This window comes from Erpetoichthys calabaricus, chromosome 4 (genome assembly GCF_900747795.2).
Source record: "Erpetoichthys calabaricus chromosome 4, fErpCal1.3, whole genome shotgun sequence".
In the NCBI taxonomy this organism is placed as follows: Eukaryota; Metazoa; Chordata; class Cladistia; order Polypteriformes; family Polypteridae; genus Erpetoichthys; species Erpetoichthys calabaricus.
Window position 1 is genome coordinate 216,626,996 of NC_041397.2, and position 11,314 is coordinate 216,638,309.

General features: G+C 33.5%; 1 protein-coding gene across 1 annotated transcript in view; it reads right to left on the reverse strand.

The window, feature by feature from the left end:
- Window positions 1-11,314, reverse strand: part of polq (polymerase (DNA directed), theta) — a 97,371-nt gene that overhangs the window by 73,159 nt on the left and 12,898 nt on the right. The window contains exons 6-9 of the mRNA XM_051926451.1: window positions 10,424-10,580; window positions 5,826-5,934; window positions 4,132-4,351; window positions 3,873-4,032 (exon numbers count right to left, since the gene is read on the reverse strand). Of these exons, the coding sequence (XP_051782411.1) occupies window positions 3,873-4,032; window positions 4,132-4,351; window positions 5,826-5,934; window positions 10,424-10,580 (646 nt within the window). The remainder of the gene's footprint in view (window positions 1-3,872; window positions 4,033-4,131; window positions 4,352-5,825; window positions 5,935-10,423; window positions 10,581-11,314) is intronic.

Genomic DNA, 11,314 nt, shown 5'->3' on the forward strand with positions numbered 1-11,314 from the left:
TACACTTCATTAAATGATCATCAGAAAAAGTAATCACCTCTATAAAAGCAGAAGATCTGGCAGTTTGCTGGTCTGGAACATTCATGTGTGTGTTAAGACAATGCCAAGGAGGAAACATAATAGGAAAGATCTCAGAGGAGCAATTCTTGCTGCCCATTAATCTGTAAATGGTTATAAGGCCATTTCCAAATAATATGAAGTCCATCAATCTACAGCAAGAAAGATTATTCACAAGTGGAAAACATTCAAGACAGTTGTCAGTCTTCCCAAGAGTGGATGTCCCAGCAAATTCACCCCAAAGTCACACCATGCAATGCTCAGAGAAACTGCAACAAATCCAGGAGGTAAATCTCAGACTCTACAGGCCCATGTTAGCATGTTAAAGTTCTTGACAGTACAATTAGAAAAAGACTGAACAAGTATGGCTTGTCTGGAAGGGTTGCCTCTTCTCTCTAAAAAGAACATGGCAGCACAGCTTAGGTTTGCAAAGCTGCATCTGAACAAACCAGAAGACATCTGGAACAATGTCCTTTGGACAGACGAGACCAAAGTGGAAATGTTTGCATAATGCACAGGGCCACGTTTGGTGAAAACCAAACACAGTATAACAACACAAACATTTCATACCAGCTGTCAAGTATGGTGGTGGAGGGGTGATGATTTGGGCTCGTTTTGCAACCACAGGAACTTGGCACCTTGCAGTCATTGAGTCATCCATGAACTCCCCCGTATACCAAAGTATTCTAGAGTCAAAAGATAGGACATCTGTCTGACTGCTAAAGCTTGTTCGAAATTGGGTCATGTAACAAGAGAATGGTCCCAAGCACATCAGCAAATCAATAACAGAATGGCTGAAAAAGAAAAGAATCTAATTATTTCAATGGCCCAGTCAAAGTCCAAACGTCAACCCAATTGAAATGCTGTGGTGGGCCCTTAAGAGAGCTGTGCATAAACAAACACCTGCAAATCTCAATGAACTAAAGAAATGTAAAGAAGAGTGGGTCAAAATTCATCCACCATCTCGTGAGAAACTGATAAAGTTATACAGAAAACAATTCAAGTTACTGCTGCTAAAGGTGGATACAAGCTATTGAATCATGGGGTGTACTTAGTTTTTCCATACATTGCTTCTCCATTTTGGCTTAATTTTTGTTAAATAAATAATGATACAGAGGAATATGTTGTTTTAAACCTGAGTGTTTGATTTTAATTATTTTAGAACCTGGTAAGGACTAGATTTTTTTTTTTTTTAATTATGTCCCGATACATAAAACCATAGAAGTAGTGATGGGAAAATGAAGCCTCATGAAGCTTTGAGACACTTTCTTTCTATTTGTGCCGAAAAAGATTTGAAGCTTTGAAGCCTCAGCCCCAGTATGAACAGCGACATCTGGTGGTTAACTAAGGTCAATGCACGCTCTCAAGAGCACAAGTGAAGCAGCACTCACTGTTTCAGTCTCATGTCACCAGTAAAAGATCAGAAAAGTCCGCGTTCATCATATTCTGCTAAGGTCCTTATCCATTTATACTATTTAACTTTTGAACACCGTTTTCCGCTGTTAGTCGACATCTGTCACCAAAGCTCTCCAAATCTCTCCCTCCTCACAACCCAACATTGTTGAATGATGCAGAATGATGAGAATGATGCATTTATAGAGGCTACCTGTTCAACCGACGAAACGCTGTCAAACCAATGAAGTACGCTCAAATTTTCAAAAGTCACAGGTCATGTGACAGCAGTGTTTTTGACTCAAGCTCCGACACAATGATTCGACTCACTACCCTTCAGATTGACCGACACAAGCTTCGACACTTCAGTATCATTTTCCCATCTCTACATGATACTGAAACAGTGAGTGCTGCTTCACTTGCGCTCTTGACAGCAAAGGAGGAGAAATACTTTGTCTCAATAATTATAGACCTATTTCTAAATTGTCATGTCCAGCAAAAGTTCTAGAATCTTTAGTAAATGATCATCTTAAATCATTTCTTTCTTTTACTTTGTCCTGGGAAGTCATCATTCTTGTTTCAAAGGATAGCATAGTAATGTTATTACTGTAGACAAATAGTATGCTTGCATATGATCACCACATCCATTTGTCTGCATGAAACAACTGGGCTCCCAGTTATCCTGTTTTGTTTAACTATGACACAGTTTATACTTCTATGAAAGTTTGTTGGTAAGACTACATTTTCATTAAGATATCTTAAATAGAGCCTGATTAATATGAAGATCCCTGTATGTGTGTTTGGTGAGGACATTGAGAATGATTGTTGCACAGTTTAGATGGGGCTCAGTTAAAAAAAAAATCATTCAAGACAGAATATCCGATGTTGCTTTTAGCAAAGGTGGGCAAACACGGACGGAAACGGGAGATATCATTGAGAGCTGAAACGAATACTTAATGTAACTTATAAACCCAGTGTATACACCTGCCTCGGGGGAGGAAGAAGTTCTAAAGCAGTGATTGGCATTTAGTCATCTCTATAATCTTTGTGCCTGAGGTTACTGCAGCAAGTGAAACACTCTGTATCAAGGGTAAATTAAATCCAATCAAAAAGGTTAAAAGTACTGCATGTTTTTGAAATGTAGACACATCTCTTCAGTATTGAGGAGAGTGCATCAGAACTGTCAGACTGGTGTGATGGCTCTCTTCTTTAAAAGGGGTTCAAAAGTGAATGTTTCAGTTACTGTGGAGTCAAACTTCTGCCTCGCAGGTAAAACCTACACCAGGGTACAAGAATGGAGAGTCAGTCAGATTCAGGAACTACAAGGATTCAATGCTGACTGTGGAACATCAGACTGATTCTTTGTCTTTGAACATGAGTCATAGGTGAGAGTCAGTGTTGTTTATTTGTACTTTGTTGATAAGGACAGGGAGGTCTGGTCAGCGCAGTTCAGAGTATTGTTACTGCAACCATCATAAGGAAAAACGAAAATAAAACGATGATGATGATATAATTTGTCAGTTTAAACAATCTTTCATTTTAACTATTTCCTTTCTAAGATTACAGCTTTATGATAATGCTACAATATTACCTATGAGTCAAAACAGCAATAAATTTAATTTCTGATGCCATATCAGAGTATTATTTTGAAAAAATTACTGCAGAGTTAAATGGTGTTGCCATATCATTAAAACACCTGAAAGATAGTGTGATTATATTGAGGATAGATTGTAAAAAGCAGCATGCAAATGCACATTTGGCTTACATGTGTTTTAAGAATGTGAACTAGTACAATTTTGGAGACTACTAGTGCTAGAAACTCAAGTATTTTAAATTCTAAAAGGTGTTGATTGGCTTGGTTCTTCTTTACTTTGCCAAACGTAGTAAGGCTGATACACTAAAACGCAGTCGTGTCAAAATGAAGTTTTGTAAATATTATACTTTAGAAACTAAAAAAAATTACAATTAACTAGCTAAATGTACCAACTAAGTGTCTGTCATTATGATTTACAAACTGTTGGCCTAAATTCATTAAATAAATATAATGCAATGTTGTAGCTTCTCATACGATTGTTCATAATGAATGACTTTTAATATATATGCACCATAAGATATATCTACCAGGTTTAACTCTCTCTCTGTTGTTTAATTTCTCATCACCCAAACTCATCTTGGACAACTGTCATGGCAGTATTGTTTATGTATTATTAACTGGCTGATCCACTGTGGTTTTAATTTACAGCATGGTGGACTTTGTTTTCCTTTAAACTTAATTTAGTGGTGTTCCATGCAGAAACTAAATTAAAAAAAAAAAAACTGTTGTTGAAAACACTACCTTAGGAAAGATGCAATGATCCTAGATAAGAAATAATATGGTGAAAATAATGAAACTGATTTTTTATACTTAAGATCATTTTTATTACCTTCTGCAGTTTGAAATGCTTGTTGTTGAAGATTATAAAATTCTCTTGCAATACTGTCTGCCAATTTTTCACACCAGTTTTTAGAAGGACAAAACAAGAGCACAGAGTGGCCATCCCTAACAGTTTCATAGCAAAGACTGACAATGTGATCTTCATCTCCCTAAAATAAAAAAAAAACAAAGGAAAATGTACATGTAGGTATCTATTTTACAATTCAGTGTAAGTTTACAAGATTCTAGACAGGAACAGTCATAATTACCTTAACTTTCAAAGAAGGCTGAAACTCTTTAACCACTTTCATTGAGCTGTCATAAATTGTATTTCCAACCTTCATCATCTCCAGAAGAGGTACAGGACGATAATCAGTGCTATACAGCTCGGCACTGAGCCATTTAGCTAATAAATTTAAATTAGGCAATGTAGCACTCATGCCAACAATTTGTACATACTCCTTAAGAGAAGTGCTTGACTGAGAATTCCTTTAAATGACAAAACGTTTTTTTATTAAAGAAGAACAAAAAAAAAAAAAAACTGGTTAATTGCAAAAGTTCTATGTAGGTGCTATTTTCTATTAAGGTCCAGGAAACCTAAACTAATACACTTTGCATTCCTCTGACTTCATTTTCAGTCCAATCATAACCTAATATTCTGGTATTCAATATCCTAGGAATAGCTGTAATTCATACTCATGTAACGTGGCTCTAAAGAAATAAACGTATTATTTAAGGTAATCCAAATAAAATGGAGCATTTGAATAGAAATACAAATACACAAAGTTAGCCAGTTATCTTCAATAGAAGCAAAATCAGATAACTAATGAATCCAAAACAGAAACAAACAGGGAAAACATCCGACTGCTACATAGGCCTAAACCCAACAAGACAGAAATACTGTATAGCTGAATGAATCAAATCATTTAAAACTGCAAAGTTATATTACACCACCTTTAAATTTCTCCAATTATAGAAAAGTTTAATTAACTTTACCAATTATACTGGTCTTCATATGTTCCTGGTCTGGATGGAGAATGAAATTAGTTCAAAACGTCTGGACGTACTTTTGTCTCAAATTTTAAATCCAAACTATTGTTATAACTGGCATAATTGTTATTTTACATTATCATCAACTCATATTTCCATTATTAGGTGACATTAACAAACTAAAGGAATACAAAATAAATTAAACTCAACTCTAAATACACACACAAACACACATACATTCACACAAAAACACACATTTCATTTATGCGTATATACACAATTGTGGCGATTTCAATTTTATTTTAAATACAAATTTTAAGTTTCAGAAATAAATCATACTAAATGCAAGATAATGGAGGAATGTGTAGAATGCTTAAGAAGAATTTTAATAAGACTGGAAAGAAATAATCTATTATATCATTGTACACACATTATTTGGGATTTTGTTTCCATCTGTTTAATAATTTAAACATTTTACACCAAAAATATATTTCTGAAGCAGTTTTGAAAATGGAAATATCATGGGAAAAAATATTCTTAATGCAATCTTTTTAACTTGTGTTTATTCTGACACATGTTTTGCTAGCTAATGTATGAAAAGGGTGAACCAGATATACTGAACAAATCTAAATCAAAATAGACTGCCTAATAAATGGCCATAATTCCAACATTATCAATGTATACATATACTGCATATGTAGCATCTATATATACTTTGCATGTGTGTGTCTTTGTTGGTACTGTATCACTGTCAATGTTCTGAGGAGACATAAAAAGTGAAAATGCTTTTTTTACTATGTACACACGACAGTAAACTTGAACTTGACTTGGTGTCCCTTGGAAGTACGTCAGAAACAACACTGCAAAAAGGTGAAAGTGAAATAGGCAAAGAGGGCCGAATTACAAGTCAATCTTACATTGAAAAGAACAAAATATTACCACAACAAGCACTTAGTTTTATTTACTGTATTACCTGGCTAATTTCTTCTGTACAACATAACGTATTTTAGTTAGTAAAAGTTCCAAGAGATAACCACGGCTTGTGTCTCCTAGCATATGCAACTCATCAACTACAACAATTCCTAAAAAACAAAATGAAAGGTTTTTATTGACTTTGTTAATTTACTTTAACAGAAATGTTTTTAAAAAGCTTGCTCTTATGTTTGAAAAAGACAAAATACATTTGCATACTTGTAAAGGGTACTTTAATCCTATGTGCTCAATCATAACACTAGGCTTGTTTCAGGTGTCCAGTGTATTGACTGAGCAAGATAATGCTTGAAGAAGTTCAAAATAATTTGTACTCTACACAGAAACTACTTTATTATCAAAAGACACGCTACATACCAAATAAAACAAACCCTGCTCCTTCAATTGGACGTAAATATAAACTACATTATTACAAATAACTCAAAGCAAAGGTAGCAATTTTCCAAGTATACAGCATGAATTAAAGATATTATGTAATCTATATAATTGGCTATGTTATCTAGTAAAAGATGTGGATTTATCCAATTTCCAGATATGAAAGAGTAATATATGGAAGACATACATCATTTTTGTTTTGTTTAACAAATGTATGGTTCACAGGCACTCAAACAAACAATCTTAAATTAGTAAGAATTTGGCCTAAGTATATGCTGAGATAAGTTACTCCTGAGAGACAATTTTACAATTAATATATTTGTTTAAACATCTGTACCAAAAAAGTTTTGTACATGCTCAACATTTAGGACTTTTTGAAATTGTAAAATGTATGATATACTTCTTTATGGTAGAGCTTACTATTATTCTAATGGCGATATTCAAAATGTAATTAACTTTACTTTTAACAAAAAATTAAGTTCACTACTTCATAAAATTGACTCCTCCTCATCTCAATAACTACACCTTTATTGGAATAATTACTCCGTATCTGAGGTTCTCCAGTTACTTTGTAAACAAAGCACTTTTTGGAAAGGAAAAATCTGGAGGTTTCAAGTTAAGGTCCAAGCTTGTTGACAGTTTACATGATGGTTAAATATGCAAGTAAGAATTACACTGTACTCAATACATGTAACAATAAAGATCAACTTTAACTATATACAGAAATTCGCTACAACATATAAGTATGCATTGAAATTGTGAGGACCTCAAAACGTACACTTAAGAACAAAATAAACCATTTCAGAAATGGCTTAAACCTTGAAAATGGCTTTAGGTACTGTACATTTATTTCTCTGCTGTATTGTCCTTTATGAAAACTACTGAACATTCCCAAAAAATGAAGGCAGAACCAACTCTTGAATTTCATTAGAAAAAAGACTAACTCCAAAAATTAGAAGTGTGAACTGCTAAGTTATTAGCAATATTTAATTCATAGATTTCATAGTGTCACTTTGTTTTTTATTTTATGCAGTAAACTATAGACTGAAACATACAACCTAAGCTATCTTTTTAGTATACTGCCTCATACATTAATTTCATTTACCAAAAGGGCAGGAAGTTCTGCTAATGATTTCAAAGATGTTATCAAACACCTGTCCCTTAGACCTAATTCCAGTTTATTGTAAATGTCACTTCTTAAAACGTAAACATTCTAATCAAAAGGGACCTCATTCACAAAATACCTTCCAAGTAGCAGTTGTCAGATTTTACAGCATAGATGAAAGTCCAGTAAATTGAATAATTCATTCACACCTGTGGGTCCTAATAGTGAAACGGACATATGCATTAGTCATGAATTATTCATAACCATATTTGAATACAAAGATGTCAATGGGGGCACTAGGTACTAGAGTAACTTGTAACAAAGGTCATTGACTGACATGATACTTTTATTGTTTGATCTGAAGTTATTTTGATTCTTTTTTTTGGAGACTTACATAACGAGAGATATGATAAATCGTGAACTCATCACCACTTAGTAGTGAGCTGGCTTATTTCAATAATGGAAGAAAATTGTTAATTTACCAGACTGGTGCTTCCAAAATTACTTTTTGGCAACAGGAGATATGTATGTATACCTTTATAGTATTATATTAGAACATAAGTAAATAGATGCACACTTATGTGCAGTACAGATTGCATGGCTTTCAACTTTTCTCTTTCTTTAACATTATTCAGTTTGTCAGATACTTTAATGTTTGTCTACAGTGAGGAGCTTTACATAAGATCACAGTACATTAACATTCTTTTTAAACCATTTAGGCCTTTTAAAAAAATAAACATTTTAAGTAAATAACACAAAATATTATAAATCCAAGTAACTTATGAAAATAGAGTATTATCACCCTGGAAACCTGGGGAGTGTTATAATGTGTGTATATGTCAAAAATTGTATACTGCCTCTTTAAATCTGCTAAGCAGCAAAATATTTACAGAACTTTCCCAAGTCATTTAATAGGTAGACAACCATAGAAGAAATTGACATTGGTAATATATTAAATGGTTGCAAATATATCTGTGGCAATTTTAAAAAATAGATGAAAAAAATAAACAGTGTGGATGGAACAATTGGAAGATGGCATCAGGAGTATTGTGTGATTGAAGACTTACAGAAAAGGGGAAAGGTAAGACTTATAAGATAGTGGTAAGACCAGGAATGTATGGAGCTGAGACACAGGCAGTAAAGGAAGCATGTGAGAAATAATTAGATGCGGCAGAAATGAGAATATTGAGATGGATGTGTGGAGACACAAAAAAAGGACCGAATAAGAAATGAGACAATCAGAGGTTCAACAATGTGGGAATGACATCTAAGAAAGTACAGGAAAGAAGGTTGAAGTGGTATGGACATGTGATAAGGACAGACAGTGAATATGTGGGCAAAAGAGTGATAGGAATGGAAATACAGGAAAAGAGAAAGCAAGGGAGGCCAAAGTGGAGGTGGATGAATAGAGTAAAAGAAGATCTGAAGGAAAACGGCTTAACTGGCGAGGAGGTGCAGGACCAAGATGTTTGGAGACGGTTGACTAAGCATATCGACCCCATGAAGAAGTGGGGAAAGATGAAGAGGAAGAAAAAAACCAGAGTATAACAAACTTGTTTTGCAAGAACATCCCTTTGCATAATGGAAGTACATTCCCTTCAAAGTAGCACCAGTTTGTATTCTTTGCACATTCAGCCCAGAATACCTACAACAACATGCACTTATGATATGCAGAAAAAGATATTTGGGCATTTTGGTATCAAGTAATTGTGTACTTAAATACTGTATTTTTTATGATTATCTAGTGTAGTAATTTTTATCATGTATCTGGTAAAATACCCAAGAAACATCAACAAGTGCTGGCTAATGTTAACCCGTTACCAGCTCTAGCATTTCTGTAACTTAGGGCTGTGACTACTTCTGAGAAAAATGATGTAATTGTAAATCACAATTTTCACATTTGTATAGTGTTATGTATGACGGTTTTGAATGCATCTCTATTTTATTATGAAATTGTAAAAAAAAAAAAAAAAAAAAAAAATGCGATTCAAAAATGTGTTAAAAAACATTTTTGCTAAGAATAATGAAAAGCACAAAAGCTGTACCTCTTTAGAAAGATAAAGTTATCAGTTATGGGTTTTTTCAAAGATTTACTTAATCTCTTGCTCTCTCTTCTGCTGTGGTTTCTCCTTGCTTTTTTGTTTTAAGTTTGTTCATATTTTACATATCTCAACCACAATTAATTGACATGATAACTATAATAGTAAACAAAAACACTATCACATGTATATGAAGCCTTTGTTTAAAACTCATTGTTGGTAGATGGCATCCTGTCATTTCATAATTTTTGCATGTATTCTACCTATACATGTTGAATTACCTCATTAAGTATACTGTATTGTTCAAACTGTGATGAAACAAAATTAATAAAAGGTTACAATGGCTATAAAAGAGGGATATTTATTATGCATTATTTACTGAATATGTGCTCATCTCTTCAATACCACCCGGGGGGGTAAACGTTAACATTATTCAAAGTTATTGTCTGTCTGTATACCTGCATTGTTATCATTCATTAATTTAATATTTTCTTTATTAGTATGCTGCTGCTGGAGTATGTGAATTTCCCCTTGGGATTAATAAAGTATCTATCTATCTATCTATCCATCCATCCATATCCTGTGCTTGTTTAGTTCAAATCAGAGTCAGAGGGAGTTTGGGACTACCACAAAAGCAATGGGAGACAGCCAGGAGCCTTTCATGATAAGTTTTTTCCTCATAGGTTAAACTCACATACCCACAACAGACTGAATTAGAGTCACCAGTTAACCTAACACTCCAATTGTTAGGATATGGGATGGAAAACTAAAGTACCAAGTGAAAAATTACAGACATACAGAAGAATATACAAACTTCACACAACTGTGAGGCAGTTGGACCCATCTCTGGGACACTCTGCCACCCTGAGTGTTGAATAAATATCATAACTTTAAGCATAGATATTTGTTTATGGATCACTTGTTCAAATCACAGAAATATGTGAGGCTATCAGTTGTGATGGCACTGTAATTAAAAAATAATTCTAAAAGCACATAACCAACTGTCCAATGGAGTACAGACATTGATACTTAAGGAAGTACTAATTCACATAGACTTCTTACCTAAGAGATCCATTTTATTCTCTTCAATTAACCTGTTAATGAGGCCATTTGCTTTTTCAATTGTGCATATAGCAACATCCCATGATGAAAACCCCCCAGCTGGAGACATGCTACCCATGTAACCTTCCACACGCACATTTGCCTCCTGAAACAAATTCTGTAAATTAGAGAAAATCATTTGTATACTTTGGTTTGGCAGAACAAATAGAAAAAGTTAAAATTCACTACAATGTGATATAAATAAATTATTTACAAATTTTTAAATAAATTGCACTTTTCTTTCTTAGACTTACAGTAATAAATTATTTTAGGTACAACATATCTGGCTAGCTTCATTAAGAAGAAATTTCACCTTGACATTCTTGTTACATTAACATTTACAATAGATACATTTGCAAAGACATAAAAAAACACCTTCTTATGGAAAAAAAGATTTAATTGTTAGTCTATATTTGAGTTCCTCTATTAATGAAAACAATGCCACAAGCAAGAGCAAATCTGAAAGTGTAATATTTCTATGTACTATTTGTTAAGTTTTCTTTCACTAATTAATACATTTTAAAGTCATTTACCATTCATAAAACATGATTTTTCCTCCAATGAAGAGGTCACAACAAAACTGAGCAACTTTTTTGTAAGACATATGCATTAAATGTTCAAGTTATTTCATGCATGCAATAAAGTGTTTCATCAGTGACAGTGTCATAAATAAAGACTCATTTATACTGGGCCAATTAAGAGTTTCTGACCAACATAAAGCATGCATGTATTTTTGATGTAGCAGGTAAAAGGTATACAACAATAAAAAAAAAAAAAAAAAAAACCATGTTATAAAACGTATGCATTGCATAATACTTAAGTGCAATTAACTGTGCAGGCACTGTAGCCCTC